The sequence below is a fragment of the Pipra filicauda genome, unplaced genomic scaffold (genome assembly GCF_003945595.2).
Source record: "Pipra filicauda isolate LSUMZ 115617 unplaced genomic scaffold, ASM394559v2 scaffold750_size123803_pilon, whole genome shotgun sequence".
In the NCBI taxonomy this organism is placed as follows: Eukaryota; Metazoa; Chordata; class Aves; order Passeriformes; family Pipridae; genus Pipra; species Pipra filicauda.
The window spans coordinates 97,374-111,248 of NW_024104921.1; the positions used below are offsets into that span (position 1 = coordinate 97,374).

Below are 13,875 nucleotides of genomic sequence, written 5' to 3' on the forward strand. Positions count from 1 at the left end.
CTCCCATGTCTCTCCTTTTTTTTGTTTTTTAAATAATTCCTATGAACGTTATTTAACGACACCTCAACATTTTGAACAGTTCCTTTTAACTCAACTCTGCCTCAACATTCCCCCTTGGAAGGGCCAGGGCTTTGAGCTTTGGAGATTAAAGATTTCAGGCAGACCAAGGGGCCACGAGGCCATTCCATTTTTTTTTTTTTTCCTCGGGCTATAAAATTCCATTCCGCGTTCGGAGGGGAGGGGAATAAAAAAAAAAAATAAAAAAGGGGAGAAAAAAAAAAAAAAAAAAGAGGGAAAAGAAAGCCCATTTATGCAAAAACACACACTCACACACCTTTTCTGTGCTCTCACACACACACAAAACCTTTAAAAAGAAACTTTCCAAGAGTTCCAAGCTGCAGTTAAAACAAAGTGAGTAACGTGAGACTCGGTGCCGGAGCAGAGTGGAAAGAACACGGAGTCCGAGTGACCTCCCACGAGGCCACCCAAAAAAAAAAAATAAAAAAATATAAAGCTCCCTGCTTCTGTTGGAGCCCAGAGAGCCACATCATCCCCCTCCAGGGGTGGTGCAGGCCATAAATCACGGATAAATGGCAAATAAATGGAAGCGAAGGGAGGGGGAGCGAGGGGACGAGGAGAAATCCCGAAAGGAAATGACCTTCCCCGGCACGAAATAGGGGATTGCAAAGGGTTGGAAGGGGAAAGGGAGGGTGAGGAGGTGACACATCGGCCCCTTCAGCTCGAGGGGTGGCCGGGGAGGTGACAGGGCACAAGCACACGGTGAATTTTGGGCAAGGGACGCGGCGAAATCGTTGTTGGCAGGACACGTCCAGGAGAAGGGAAAGAGCGCGGCCACAAAGCTCCAGAGGGAGGGAAAGGAGCCTCAGATCCTCTGGCTGCTCCGAAGGGACACAGCCTCGGGTTGCACGGTCATATTTTCCAGCCAAGAGCAAAGTTCTATTAATTCCTCCAAGCCCTCACTTGCCTCAAGATGTCATCATAGGAAGGGTTTGCAGAGCAGCAACATCCTGTTCTCCAACACTCCCATCACAGCCAGGCCTCTATCCCTTTATTTATAGGGAAAAGGGGAAGGAGGCAGAAGCCAATTACTTCGGTAATTACCTAATTACTCCAAGCACTCCCAGCCCACCCCGTCTCCCCTCTGGAACAGCTGCAGCTGAAGCTCCCACCAGTAGCTTGTCCTGTCACAACTCACACAAAGCTCTTCCTCCCACCTCCCAGGGCCAAAATTCCCTGAAATTCCGTCGGTTTAAGAAGCTCAGAGCGATCCCTGCTCCCAGAAATCTCCGGGACAAGGGTTTGCCACGGGGCTGGTTGGCTGGAGGAGCCCAAATGGGAGATGATGGGAGGGCTGGGGACAACCTGCCTGCTCCCAGCAGACCCACTGCCCATCCCAGGCTCCTTCCCACCTGGGATGCCCTTGGGAAGTTTGTCCTGCCCTGTCCTGCCCAGCATCCAGTGCAATCAGGAGTTGGGGGGATGTTCTTCACCCCCTGGTGTTCTCCTGTGCCAGAACCAGCAGCCAGGACCAGGACACACACCACCGGAATGTTTCCCTTTCCCTTCCCTCCTCTGGCTCTTGCTGGGAAGAGGGAAAAGGTCTGGGCACAAACTGGGGATCCTGGAGCTCCCCAAACCCCAGGGATGGAGCTCAGAGCTGGGACACCTCGGGCAGGTTGCTCAGGACAGGTGTCCAGGCAGGCTCTGAGCATCTCCAGGGATGCAGATCCTCATCCCTGGATTCTTGGGGATGGTCCTGTGTGGGGCCAGGAGCTGGATGTGACGATCCCTGTGGAATATCCTTCCAGCTCAGCACCTTCTGTGCCTCTGTGACCTCGGTTTGACCATCCCCCCCATCAAAAATGTTTGTCCTTAAAATTTTTAAGTGGGATTTCCTGGATTTGGGTCCAAATCCACCAGAGAGGATCCACTTTGCTCGTGGAGGTCGACGGATGCCAAAATCCCACTTTCCCAATTCCCAGGATGGGTCTTGTCCCCCCGATCCCCCAAACCAGGAGGCCACAAGCCCTTCCAGGGAAGATGCAGACGGATGTGAAACAGAAAAAAAAAAAAAAAAAAATCTTTGGAGACCCAACTCTTTTTATTACGGGAGTCTATAAAATAGCCACGTGGATTATTTATTTTGGGTTGGTTTTTTTTTTTCTTTTATTTTAAGATCACAAAATACACAACATTCATTTTAATATGCAACACATAATATTATATACATATTAAAAACCACATGACTGAAACACATGTTCACACGGCACCGATTTCATAATGAAAAACCCCACAAGTGCTTTTTTCTTTTTTTTTTTTCTCCCCTTAATATTAAAAACAAATGCGATAAAACATATTAATAGTTTTTTTTTTTTTCCCCGGACAACGTTTACAATAAAGAGAAAAAAAACAATCATATTTTACTACATAACAACTATTTAACAGCAAAACCTTTGTACTAAATATCTATTTTGACTTATAACAAAATAGTACTTATAATAGTTTATAAAGACAGACCAAAAAAAAAAAAAAAACCAAAAAACAAATTTGTGTATAAAATAATATTATAGCAAATTGGACTGTGCTAAGAAAAAAAAAAAAACAACAACCAAAAAACAAACAATTCTGAGATTCAAAGTGCTTTATTCTGCAAACCCACTGCAGCAACTTTTTTTTTTTCTTTTTTTTCTTTTTTTTTTTTTTTTTTAGTCAAGTTATATTAGTTAGGAATGGAAAAAAAACAAAGCCTGACTTAACTTCTGCCCGGATTAAATACTCACCCACACAAACATTATATATACACATGATGTAAATATATATATAATGGATGTCTGCATCTTACATTACCTCTCTCCAATCAACCACTCACTCAAAAGCAATGTTTGGTTTTCACTTTGTAATGACCTTGGAAGTTAAAAGAAAAATTTCAGCCAAACCTTTTTCACTGGTTCCCCACCAGAACAAGCAGGACCGAGCCCTTCTGGAAAAATCTACCCCAGAGGTTTTGTTCTCCGGAGCTTTAACCAGACCTTCTAAGCTTGTTGTTCCCTTTCTCCAGCTTTGCCCTTTTCCCGGCCTCCTCTATCCCAAGGGTGGGTCTCAGATGGAAAAGGGGGATCCTGGAGAGCACCCGGTGATGGGTTTTCCCCCTCTGGACCATCCACCTCCTTCCCTCGTCCCCAGGTCCTGCCAGAGCTCATCTTTGGTCCCCAAAGACCAAGGACACCTCCACTGCCATCGCCTCTCCCGAAATGTTTGTCCCTGGGAGATTCCCCCCCTTCCCACTGGGCTTAGGTTTGTGTTTAATCCCTTTGGGACTTTGGCTGCCATCCTTTTATCACCGGGAAAGTTTTCTCTCCGTCGGGGACAAGGAAACGCCTGAAATCTCAGCTGGTGGCGTCCCACTCCGAATTTCCAGCCTGGAAAAACCAGCCGAGCCTCTGCCTGAGGGATTTGGTGCACGCAGAGGCTCCTGAGACCTTCCTTTTGGGTTGGCTGTGTTACCACCCCGAAGGCAAGGTCTGGATGGGAATGGCATCTCCTGGAAGATTTGGGGGGTTTCTTTCGGGTTAAATCAAGCTGAGCACCCCGTGGTGAGTGTGGAAATGATCCACTGGGATGCTCCTGGGAGGGGGGTGGAATTTGGCAGCTTGGCTGACGGCAAATCCGACCTCAAGTGCTTCCCTTGGCTCCAAACCTGCCTCCCTCCTCCTGGCCCCCACCAAGGGCTGGCAAGGGCAGCCTCCCCAGCGCTCCCTTCACACTTCCCTTCGACCTTCCAAAGAGGCACAACCCGCAAAGCCACCTGGCAAACCCACACCTGCCCCTTCCCCTTCCTTATCCCAACCCCTCGGACTTCTCTGGACACCTCTGGAGCTGAAAGCCAAGCTGCCCACCCAAGGGCCAGATCTCCTCCCATCACGGCCAGGAGAGGTCTCGGCCACGGTCCTTGTGTTGTCCTTTCCACCTCGGAGGGAAGGGATGGGATGGGATGGGATGGGATGGGATGGGATGGGAGTGGGGCTGGACAGAGCTGCCTCAAGTCCAAGAGGGATCTCCCAGCCCGGTGCTTGGCTCTGGTGTGAACCAAACACCCGCAGAGACACTCAGGGGGCTTTTCTTCCCCTTCAACACAACCCACCGACCTCAAACTCGACCCAGAAGCCTCTGGCATGCAAGAAATGGAACTCAAATAAACCCAAAGCTGAGATACCTCTCGGTGGCCGCTCTCTTGTGCCGGAGAAGCTTTGGGCAGGGCCCTCCTCCTGGGCTAGCGGTGGGATGGGGCGGACACGGAGCCCCTCTCCTCCCTGCTGAGCTCTGCCATCACCAACCACAACCCAGACACGAGACAAGCAGTGTGTGTTGGCTTATTTAGAGGGATCATCTTCCATGCCAATGCCTCCTGTGGAAGAGGATGCACCCAAAGGAGCAGCTTGGCTTTGCTCAGCACCCCAGAGCTCTCGGAGCCATGGTTGGGGCCCTGCAGCCCCGAGGGTGGTGCCTGCACCTCCAGGGAGAGCAAAGACACCAAAGATGCTCCCAAAAGAGGTGGCTCTGCCTGGCTGGGGAGGGGCTGTGCCGGGGGAACGGTGCACACAGGCCGTGTAGCAGCAGCAGGAAACTCAACGAAATTTAAAAAAATAAAATAAAAAAGGACATTCCCCCCCTTATCCAGAGCCCCCCAAAACGCATCTTGCAAAATGCAAATGTGCCCAAGGCCTCAGAGGGACGACTTGTCCAGCCCTGGACAAGACACCACAGGGTTTTTCGGTCTGAAATAACAGCTCCCCCCTCGGCCCCTTCCCAGCCTGCCCCGGCACCAGCGGGAGAGGGGATGGGAACGGGCACCTCTTGTCTCCCCCTCACCAAGGAAAGCCTCCAACGCCCCGGAACAAACAACACAACCAAACAAAGGGACAAAAAAAACCTCAAAAAAAAAAAAACAAACCAAAGAAACACTGTTATCACCAGCTAATTTAACACTGTTAAAAGGAAGATCAGAGGTCAGCCGGGAGCCGCCCCGGGACACCAGACCTCCGACCCTCGGCCGATTTCCAAAGCCTTCCCCGCAGTCGGGCCTTTGCCAGCGCTCCTCCTCGCAGCAGAAGTGTTTTATAGATATTTATATATATATATTTATAATATTTAGATACTGTGTACGGTCAGACATCCCAGCTCGACTCGGGTTTTTCCGCGGGTCTCCCTCCTTTCCGGACGAAACGAGGCGCGCCACGACATCCCCCGACAAGACACCTTCTCTGCGCCCCTTCCGCGGGAAGAGCAGAAGGTTTTCGGCAGCTTCACCCGGGGGAGAGGGGGGGGGAAAAGTCCCGAGATCCGGAGGCTCTGCGTGGTGGAGAAGCTCCTCAGCCCTTTCTCTCCTCCCCTCCTGTCCATCCCTCGCCCCCACCCCGCCCCTCCGTCCCTGGCGCCGCCGCGGCGTGGGCGTTACACGGTGGCCCCCAGCATGGCGTCTGTCCCCGCCAGGATCTCGTTCTGGTTGGAATCCAGTCCGAAGAACTTGACCTTGAGTCCGTCAACCGGGTGGACCACGGGCACCAGGGTGATTTTGGGGAAAGTCCTGGTGGCGAGCTCGAAGCGGCTGGTGCTGGCCAGCTCGATGGCCAGGGCCTTGAGGAAAAGCTTGGCCAGGTGCTTCCCCAGACAGGTCCGTACTCCTCCTCCGAAGGGGAGGTAGTGGAACCTGCCGTCCTTGTCTTCGCTCCGGCCCTGCTCGAAGCGCTCGGGGTCGAACACGTCCACGTCCTTGAAGACCGGGGCGGTGTCGTGGGTGTCCCGGATGCTGTACATCACACTCCAGCCTTTGGGGATCTGGAAACCCTGTGGAGAGGCGGGAAAGGGGGGGAGAGAAAAGCAGAGTGGGTCAAACTCTACCGTCAGCAGAGAGGGAGCAGAAGGACAAGATAAAGGCGCTTTGTGTTCGTACAATCGGTCGTAGAATCATGGAATGGTTTGGGTTGGAAGGGACCTTAAAGATCATCCAGTTCCACTCCCTGCTGTGGGCAGGGACACCTTCCACTAGCCCAGGTTGCTCCAACCTGGCCCTGGACACTTCCAGGGATCCAGGGGCAGCCACAGCTTGCTCATGTCTAACTGCAAGATCACTCCTTGGCTTTGGACAACCACCATGGGAAGCTTCCCACAAAGCCTCGGAGGATGCTGAGGAGCAGAAAGGCAGGAGAAAAAGCCCTGGGAATGGCTCCTGACAGCACATGATGGACAATTTATGCCCTCACCCTGCTGCAGGGAACAACCTGCTGAGGGCTCACGTGCCCTGCAAAGGAGGAGCCGTGGAAGGGGATGGGGGCAAGGAGTGAAGCTGGTCAGGGCTGAAAGCTTCAGTTGTGCCAGGGGAGGTTCAGGTTGGACATTGGGAACCTGTTCCAGGGCCTCACCACCCTCACAGTTTTCCCTACTTATTCCCATTCCTTTGGGTTTGTTACTCCAACTTGGCGCAGATTTAAAGGAAAACCAGAGAGCGCAGCACAAAGGGCTTGGAGATGGGATGGGAATCCTGGATTTACTCCTCCCTCTATCCCAGGGACCCACGGTATGATCTACTGCTATTTATTGCTTTGTGGTCACTGGCAGGAGTCTCCTACCAGGAGCCCCCAAGCAGAGGGAAGTAGCTTCTCCCACATCCACGCCGTGCCCCACGTGCCAACCAGCCCTCCCAGAGCACCCCAGAGCATCCCACACCCCGCTGCCTGTCAGCCCCACACACCCAACACTCATGTCAGGGCCTGGGCGATGAGAACCGGGGCGGATTTATCATCCCCTGAGCACTTTGAAGGGTTTCTGACTCAAATCGCTGCCTTAGGAGGATTTACAGCGACGAGCCCGGCCTGAAGGTTTTGTTTTGCTGGTAGGAAATTCCAGCCACGGTGGTGAGTAATCCCCCTGTCATCCAGCAGCCTGGAGATGCCCTTTGCAGTAAACCTTTCCCTTGTCACACCCCAGCTGGGATTTTGGCGTCAAACACTTGTCATGGGTCGAGCTTTGAAGCCTCACACCCGTCCCCTCCTTCCCTGCCATGAGCCAGATTCCTGAGGAATCCAGGGCAAATCCATCTCCCATCACTAGCAGGGCCTAATTTAACCTCTCTGAGGTCTCATCTAAGCCAGGCTCAAGTAAGATTTCCAACAAGTGAAAGGTTGGTTTGGGGAGCTCACGGTGCAGCTGCACTCCAGAGGGATCCCAGAATCCCAGAATGTACTGAGCTGGAAGGGACCCACAAGGATCAGCCAGTCCAACCCTCAGCCCTGCACAGGCCCAGCCCCAAGAGTCCCCCCCTGTGCCCCAGAGGATCAGCCAAACGTGTCCTGCACAGCTCAAAGAGCACATGTAAGAGGAGGACAATCCCAGCCCTGCCTTGTCCTGGTCAGGAATGTCTCCACCATCCTGGCTAAGCTGATTTTCCAACCTGTTTTGCTGGTCAGTACCTCACTACTCCTCTACAAATAAAAGGACCATGAACACACGAGTGGAGGCGTCTCCTTCCTCCCAGCTCAGCCCAGCCAGGATTTCACAGATCCCAGAACATCCTGAGCTGGAAGGGACCCCCAAGGACCATCCAGTCCAACCCTCAGCCCTGCACAGGCCCAGCCCCAGGAGTCCCCCCTGTGCCCCAGAGGATCAGCCAAACCCTCCTGGAGCTCTGGCAGCCTTGGGGCTGTGCCCACTGCCCTGGGGAGCCTGGGCAGTGCCCAACCAGCCTCTGGGGGAAGAACCTTTGCCTGAGATCCAACCCGAGCCTGCCCTGGCACAGCTCCAGCCCTTCCCTGGGTGCTGTCCCTGGTCCCCAGAGCAGAGCTCAGTCCCTGCCCCTCGTGTCCCTCAGCACTCACATCCAGCTCGAAGGTCTGCAGCACCGTCCGGTACCCGCCGGAGATGGGGGTGAAGAGCCGAAGCACCTCCTTGATGACACAGTCCAGGTAGTGGAGGCTGCTGATGTTGTCGAGCCGCAGGGAGCCCTCGCAGATGCAGCCGTTGTGGAGGATCCCTTTGCTCCTGAGCTCCTCCCGCAGCTTCTCCAGCACTCGGGGGTGTTTGAGGAGCTGCATGATGAGGGAGGTGCTGGCGCTGGCCGTGGTGGCGTAGGCGGCGAAGATCAGCTCCAGGGTGCCATCCTGGGAGACAAGGGAAGAGCCAGGGTGAGAGCCAGGGCGTGGACAGGTAGGGCAGCGTCCATGGAATGTCAAGGGTCAGGCACAGAGGCTGCCACAGGGCATCTTAATACTCAACAGCTCTCCAGCCTGGGCATTGAACCATAGATGGTTTGGGTAGGAAGGACCTTAAAGATCATCTCTTTCCATGCCCCTGCCACGGGTAGGGACATCTTCCACTAGCCCAGGTTGCTCCAAGCCCTGTCCAACCCGGCCTTGGACACTTCCAGCAATGGGGCAGCCACAACATCTCCCAAAAAACAGCCGCTCAACCAAGGATTTAAGGTCCAAGGGGGCCAAGTTACCTCATGAGGGTACAATCAGTCACAGTCACAGAATCATGGAATGGTTTGGATCAGAAAGGACCTCAAAGATCATCCAGTCCCACCCCCTGTCGTGGGCAGGGACACCTTCCACTAGCCCAGGTTGCTCCAAGACCTGTCCAGCCTGGCCTTGGACACTTCCAGGGATCCAGGAGCAGCCACAGCTTGCTCATGTCTAACTGCAAGATCACTCCTTGGGCAGGGTCAGGGCTGGGAAAACCACCATGGGAAGCTTCCCAGAAAGCCTCAGAGGATGCTGAGGAGCAGACAGAATGGAGAAAAAGCCCTGAGGATGGATCTTGACAGCACATCATGGACAATTTATGCCCTGACCCTGCTGCAGGGAACAACCTGCTGAGGGCTCACGTGCCCTGCAAAGGAGGCACCGTGGAAGGGAATGGGGGCAAGGGGTGAAGCTGGTCAGGGCTGAAAGTTTCAGTTGTGCCAGGAGAGGTTCAGGTTGGACATCAGGAAAAATTTCTTCACTGGAAGAGAAGAGTGGCCAAGCACTGGAAAAGGCTGCCCAGGGCAGTGGTGGAGTCACCAACCCTGGAAGTGTTCAAAACCCAAACCATCTCATGATATTGGTTTGGTGGGGATGGGGGTGTTGGGTCACAGGTTGGACTCGATGACCTCAGAAGTCTTTTCCAACCTTCATGATCCCACAATTCTACGAAATGCTTTCTAGAAAGGGCTGAGCACAACCTGCAAATGGAACAACTGGGTTTGTCGGCACCATAATCCACCAGACCAGGATTCACCTGCAGCTCCACCGACACATCGTGATCCCCTGACCATCCCAGGCCTGCCCCAAAAATTCCTCCCTGGAGCAGCTCAGCCTTGCTCTTGGGGGAGCCCCCGAGCACAGCAAGGTGTCCACGGGGAGATCTTTACCTTCAGCTCCTGCATGGTCAACTCCTTCCCGTGCTCTTTCCCGCTCTCTATCAGGATGTCCAAGGCATCGGCGTAGTCCTTGCCCTGCGTGTTCTGCAGTTTCTCCTGGATGGCTTTTTCCAGCCCCTTCTGCAGCGTCTCCCGTGCCCGGATTCCCTGTGGAGCAGGAAACCATCAGCCCACGCCAGCACCACCAGCACCATCCCCAGGACAACGTGGCTGAGTAATAAAAGTGCGATTGCAGACGCTCAAAGAGGAGCATAAAGACGCTGAGGTGGTTCCCTGGGCAGGAGGAGTAAAGCCCGAGGAGCTGAGATTACAGGCAGGAGTAATCAGCACCTAGGTGTAAATGACAGGTCTGCTGTGGGAGCCCCAGTGCTGCACCAGTTCACAGGCCCCTGGCTCGCCCTGGGATGCGTGGCAGCCCCTGGGAAAATTGCCTCTCAAAGGAAAGCCAATTCATCCCAAAGGGTCCTCTTCCCCAGGAGCATAATGGTCTTCCCAAGCAGTTTTATCACCTGGTCCCAGTAAAGCAATTCCTATGGGAGTGCAGCTGCACTGGGTTAACCTGCTCCTGCAAGTGCTTCAGGGCTTGCAAGTGCTTGGGCTCATCCACGTGGTCAAATATCAGCGGAAAAAAAAAAATTGCAGTGATATCACAGAAATAAATTTGAACCTCCCCGGAATTTCTGTTGCCAAAATTCCCCGTGAAAAAAAAAATTAAAAAGGTTTTGGTTTTTTGGTTTTTTTGTTTTTTTTTTTTTGGTCTGTGATTTTTGGTATGTCTTCATTCTGCATCATCCATCAAAAAACTAGAGTGGTTCTCGGAATTAGAAGGTCTGCTGAGCTGCAGGGACAGGGTGGGAATTAAAAGGAGAAGGGTCCCACAAACTACAAAAATGCGGGAAAATCGCCGAGCGAGATAAAAATACACTCGAATAAAATAAAAAATGAATAAAAATTCAATTTGGGCGAGTCCTGATTGTATTCTGCAACAAACCACTCAATGGACGGATCTTTTTCTCGCTTCTCCACCAAACCCCAAAACGGACTCATCCCTAGAGGTCGGAGGGCGAGGAGAACCCGGAGAGGGGCGGATCAACCACCACCCCCTTAACCCCAGATTGGTGGGGGACCCATCCCCGATCTCTCACCCTCCTGTAGCCACTGAAGGGCAGGTCCACGGGCAGGGAGAAGACGTTCTCCACGAACTGCTGGTAGACCTCGAAGAGGCGGCCGAGCTCCTCGTCGGGGATGCGGAAGCCCAGCAGGACGCGGATGGCCATGCGGAACGTCAGCTTCTGCGCCTCGTGGTACACGTTGATGGGCTCGGGGTTGCTGCTCCAGGCACGGAGGGTGTCCTTGATCACCAGCTGGATCTTGGGGAGGTAACTCTCCAGCGCCTCGTGGCTGAAGATTTTGGAGAAAACCTACGGAAAAGGGAGCGAGGAGAGGGTTTTTTTTACAGCGACCCGGGGCACCCCAAAAAACGTCCTGTGCTTGTCATCAGCCAGAACTCATCACCCAGGATCATCAATTCCCAAAAAAAAGTCTGTCAAAAAATAGAGCCGATGGAGAAACATCAGCTGCCAGATCCTCCAGAGATCCTCACCAGAGCCACCACAAACGTTGGGCAACAACGGAGCAAACCAGAGAGGGGAGGGAAAAGTGGATGGATAGAGCTGGTTTTTCCCACAGCTCCACGTCTCCCAGATCCCAGTGATATCCATCCCATGATTCGGGTGCTACTAAAACATCTCTCCCCTGGGGATTCTCCTGTCTGACAAACACAGGCTTTTCTCTCCCCATTGATTCCTCCCGCCCATCGACCGCCTTCTAAACGGATGCAAAATTAAGTAAACTAATTATCCCGCAGCTTTTGGGATCCCTGTGGAATCTGGCTGAACTCAGCCCCGGGGCTCAGGCGGCGAGGAGGGACACGCACGTACGCAGAGGCTGCGCTCGCACCCGGCCTCGGTTTCCTTGGGAATCCGGGGGAAAAAAAAAAAAAGAACCCCTGATGTCAGCAGACAGCATTAATTTAAGCTCTGCGAGTAAACACTGAGCAGCAACGGGCCTCCCCAGGTCCCCGACGCTCACGGCTCCTTCCTCCAATTCCTCCAATTTGGGCCCGGGCCCACGCGTTGCACGAGGAGCTCAGCAATGCCAGGAATGTCCCTTCCCACAGCACGCGCTTTCATCGGCATTCCCGCCGCATCCCTCCCGGAGAGCACCGGAGGGAAAAAAAGTGCTGTTTGTTTGTTTTTCGTTAACCTACACACTCACACACACACACTTGACACACAGACACACACACACGGGGCAGGACGCACACGCAGCGCCGCATGCCAGGCCTCCGGGAAAATCAAATTAAAGCAGGATTCCAGGAGGGAGCTTCCAGCGGGGTGGCCGGGTCCCCCCGGAGAGCAGGGAGGGGGGGGGGGGGGAAGCTCAAGGCGAGGGGGGGGGGCTGCAAAGTTATCAACCCGACGAGGGGAGCGAAATCAAAGCCGCCCCCTCTTTTCCATGAGCGTCGGACTCGCCGGAGCTGTAAATGTGAGAATTTCCTCCACAGTCAGCACTCAAAGGGAAAGGTAATATTTTCCTGGCTGCGACCCCTCATTGCTAATGCACGGGCGGTTCGCCGGGAGTTTGTTTGGTGAAATAACAGCCCCGTCCCCCCTCGCAGCCCCGCGCCGGAGGCTCCACAAGAGCCGCTTCACGGCGCTCCGGGGCTCGGGCTGAGCCCCGAGGAAAAGCTCCCCGCGGAAAAATCCCGGCCAACAACGGGGGCGGTGGGGGGAGGAAAAAAAAACTCCCGGAGCCCGAGAGGCCGCAGACAGATGCCGTGCCCGGATGGCCACGGCGAGCCAAGGCATGAATGAAACGGAGCGGGGATGAATGAACCGAGTGAATGAACAGCGGGGCGGCGAGAGCACGGCGGGGCCGCGAGACGGGGCGGCCGCCGCCGCCTCCCCGCGCTCCTCCAGCTATTTTTAAAGCCTGGAAAGGGCAAGCGGTGCTCGGGCTGAGGCGCTGGAAAAGCAGCCGCTCGGGAAAGGAAAGCCGGAGGTGCTAAAGCTGAGCCCGCTCCGTTGTTGGAGGTGGGGGGGAAGGTGTGGAGGGAGCCGGGAAAGGGATGGATCCTGGAGGACCCGAGCGGGACGCCGGGCTTTGGTGCAGCGGGAGAGCTGGGACAGAGCTGCTCAGAGGGGCTGGTGAAAGGACGTGGGTATTGCCCCATCTGGCTGGCATTGCCCTGTATCCCTGCTGAGGAGTTGGGACAAGGACAGAGGCTCCCAGTGAATCGCCCCACGCTCCCCAAATGCTTCCCGGGACTCCGTTTCCCCAGCTGATGAGAGGGCAGTCTCTGCTTTGGCAGTGCCAAGGCTGCAGTGGAGCCACCATCCTGCTGGAGGTGGCCCTTGGGGTTCCTGACCTCGTCCTTCCTGGCACTGCCACAGTGTTTGGGGAACCCCTGCACCCTGAAAAAAAGGACAAGTCTCTGGTCCCAGGCTACCAAACTGCTGCTGTGGCATAGAGAACAATCCCAGGGATGGATTCACACCCTCCAGACCCTCAGAAGAGGAGAGAGTCTGCCCCAGGGACGGATGTGCAGCGAGGACACAGCCTGGAAGAGAAGACCGGGCCCCGACCGAGGCCAACACAACACCTGCCCAGCCCGAAAAAGGGGGAGCACTCAACGCTGGGAGGCTGAGGCGGATTTTTTTTTTTTCCCTTTTCTCGCTCTTTTCCCAGCTCTCCTTCTGCCACGAGGCTCCTCCAGCTGGCTGCACCCCACGTCTGCCCGAGCCCGAAGCTCCCGGCCACGCTCGACGTCCCGTCCGCTCGCCGCCGCCGCGCTCCACGCCGCCTAATCCCACATGTCAGCAGATCCTTCCCCGGCCAGACACAAGTCTGGATCCCCTTCCAGTCACCTCCAGTTCAACCCTGCATCTTTCCAGTTGATTAAAAAGGAGGAAGAGGCGGCCAACTTTTTTTCTTTCCCCGACGAACCTCCCCGCCGCGCGCGCGTTTTTCCCAAGCCTACAATTCCTGCGCCCTCTAGTGAGGCCGAGCCGAGCTCCTCCTCGGCTGCTCGCGGGAGAGAAACCGGGCAGAGCCAAGGGGAACCGAGGCAAAAAAAAATAAAGAGTCGTTCCAGCGCTGCCAAGAGGCAAAATCATCTCTGAGGGGATGCTCAGCTTTGTTAACACCGAGATGCGGCCGCGGCGGCCGCTCGGCCACGGGGACTCGCAGCAGTGCCAGGGCGGTAGCCAGGACTTTTTGGGGATGTTGGAAGGAGCCCCCGGTTTTTTTTCACGCTGTGATACCTCCCAAAAGAGCCAAATCTGGGGATTTGGTCTGTCCAAGGGTATTTATTCGCGCTGCACACCCTGCTCTGAGGGAGACACCACCACCCAGCGAGCCTGGCTGGAACCTTCCGA

General features: G+C 54.6%; 1 protein-coding gene across 1 annotated transcript; it reads right to left on the minus strand.

The window, feature by feature from the left end:
* Nucleotides 1-5,350: 5,350 nt before the first annotated feature.
* Nucleotides 5,351-10,857, minus strand: LOC113982218 (cytochrome P450 26B1; the record flags this gene model as incomplete). Its single annotated transcript, XM_039389636.1, has 4 exons — nt 5,351-5,865; nt 7,893-8,174; nt 9,428-9,583; nt 10,582-10,857. Coding segments are annotated over 4 exons (1,107 nt in total), but the record flags the coding sequence as incomplete, so codon positions are not given.
* Between the last annotated feature and the right edge of the window lie 3,018 nt (nt 10,858-13,875).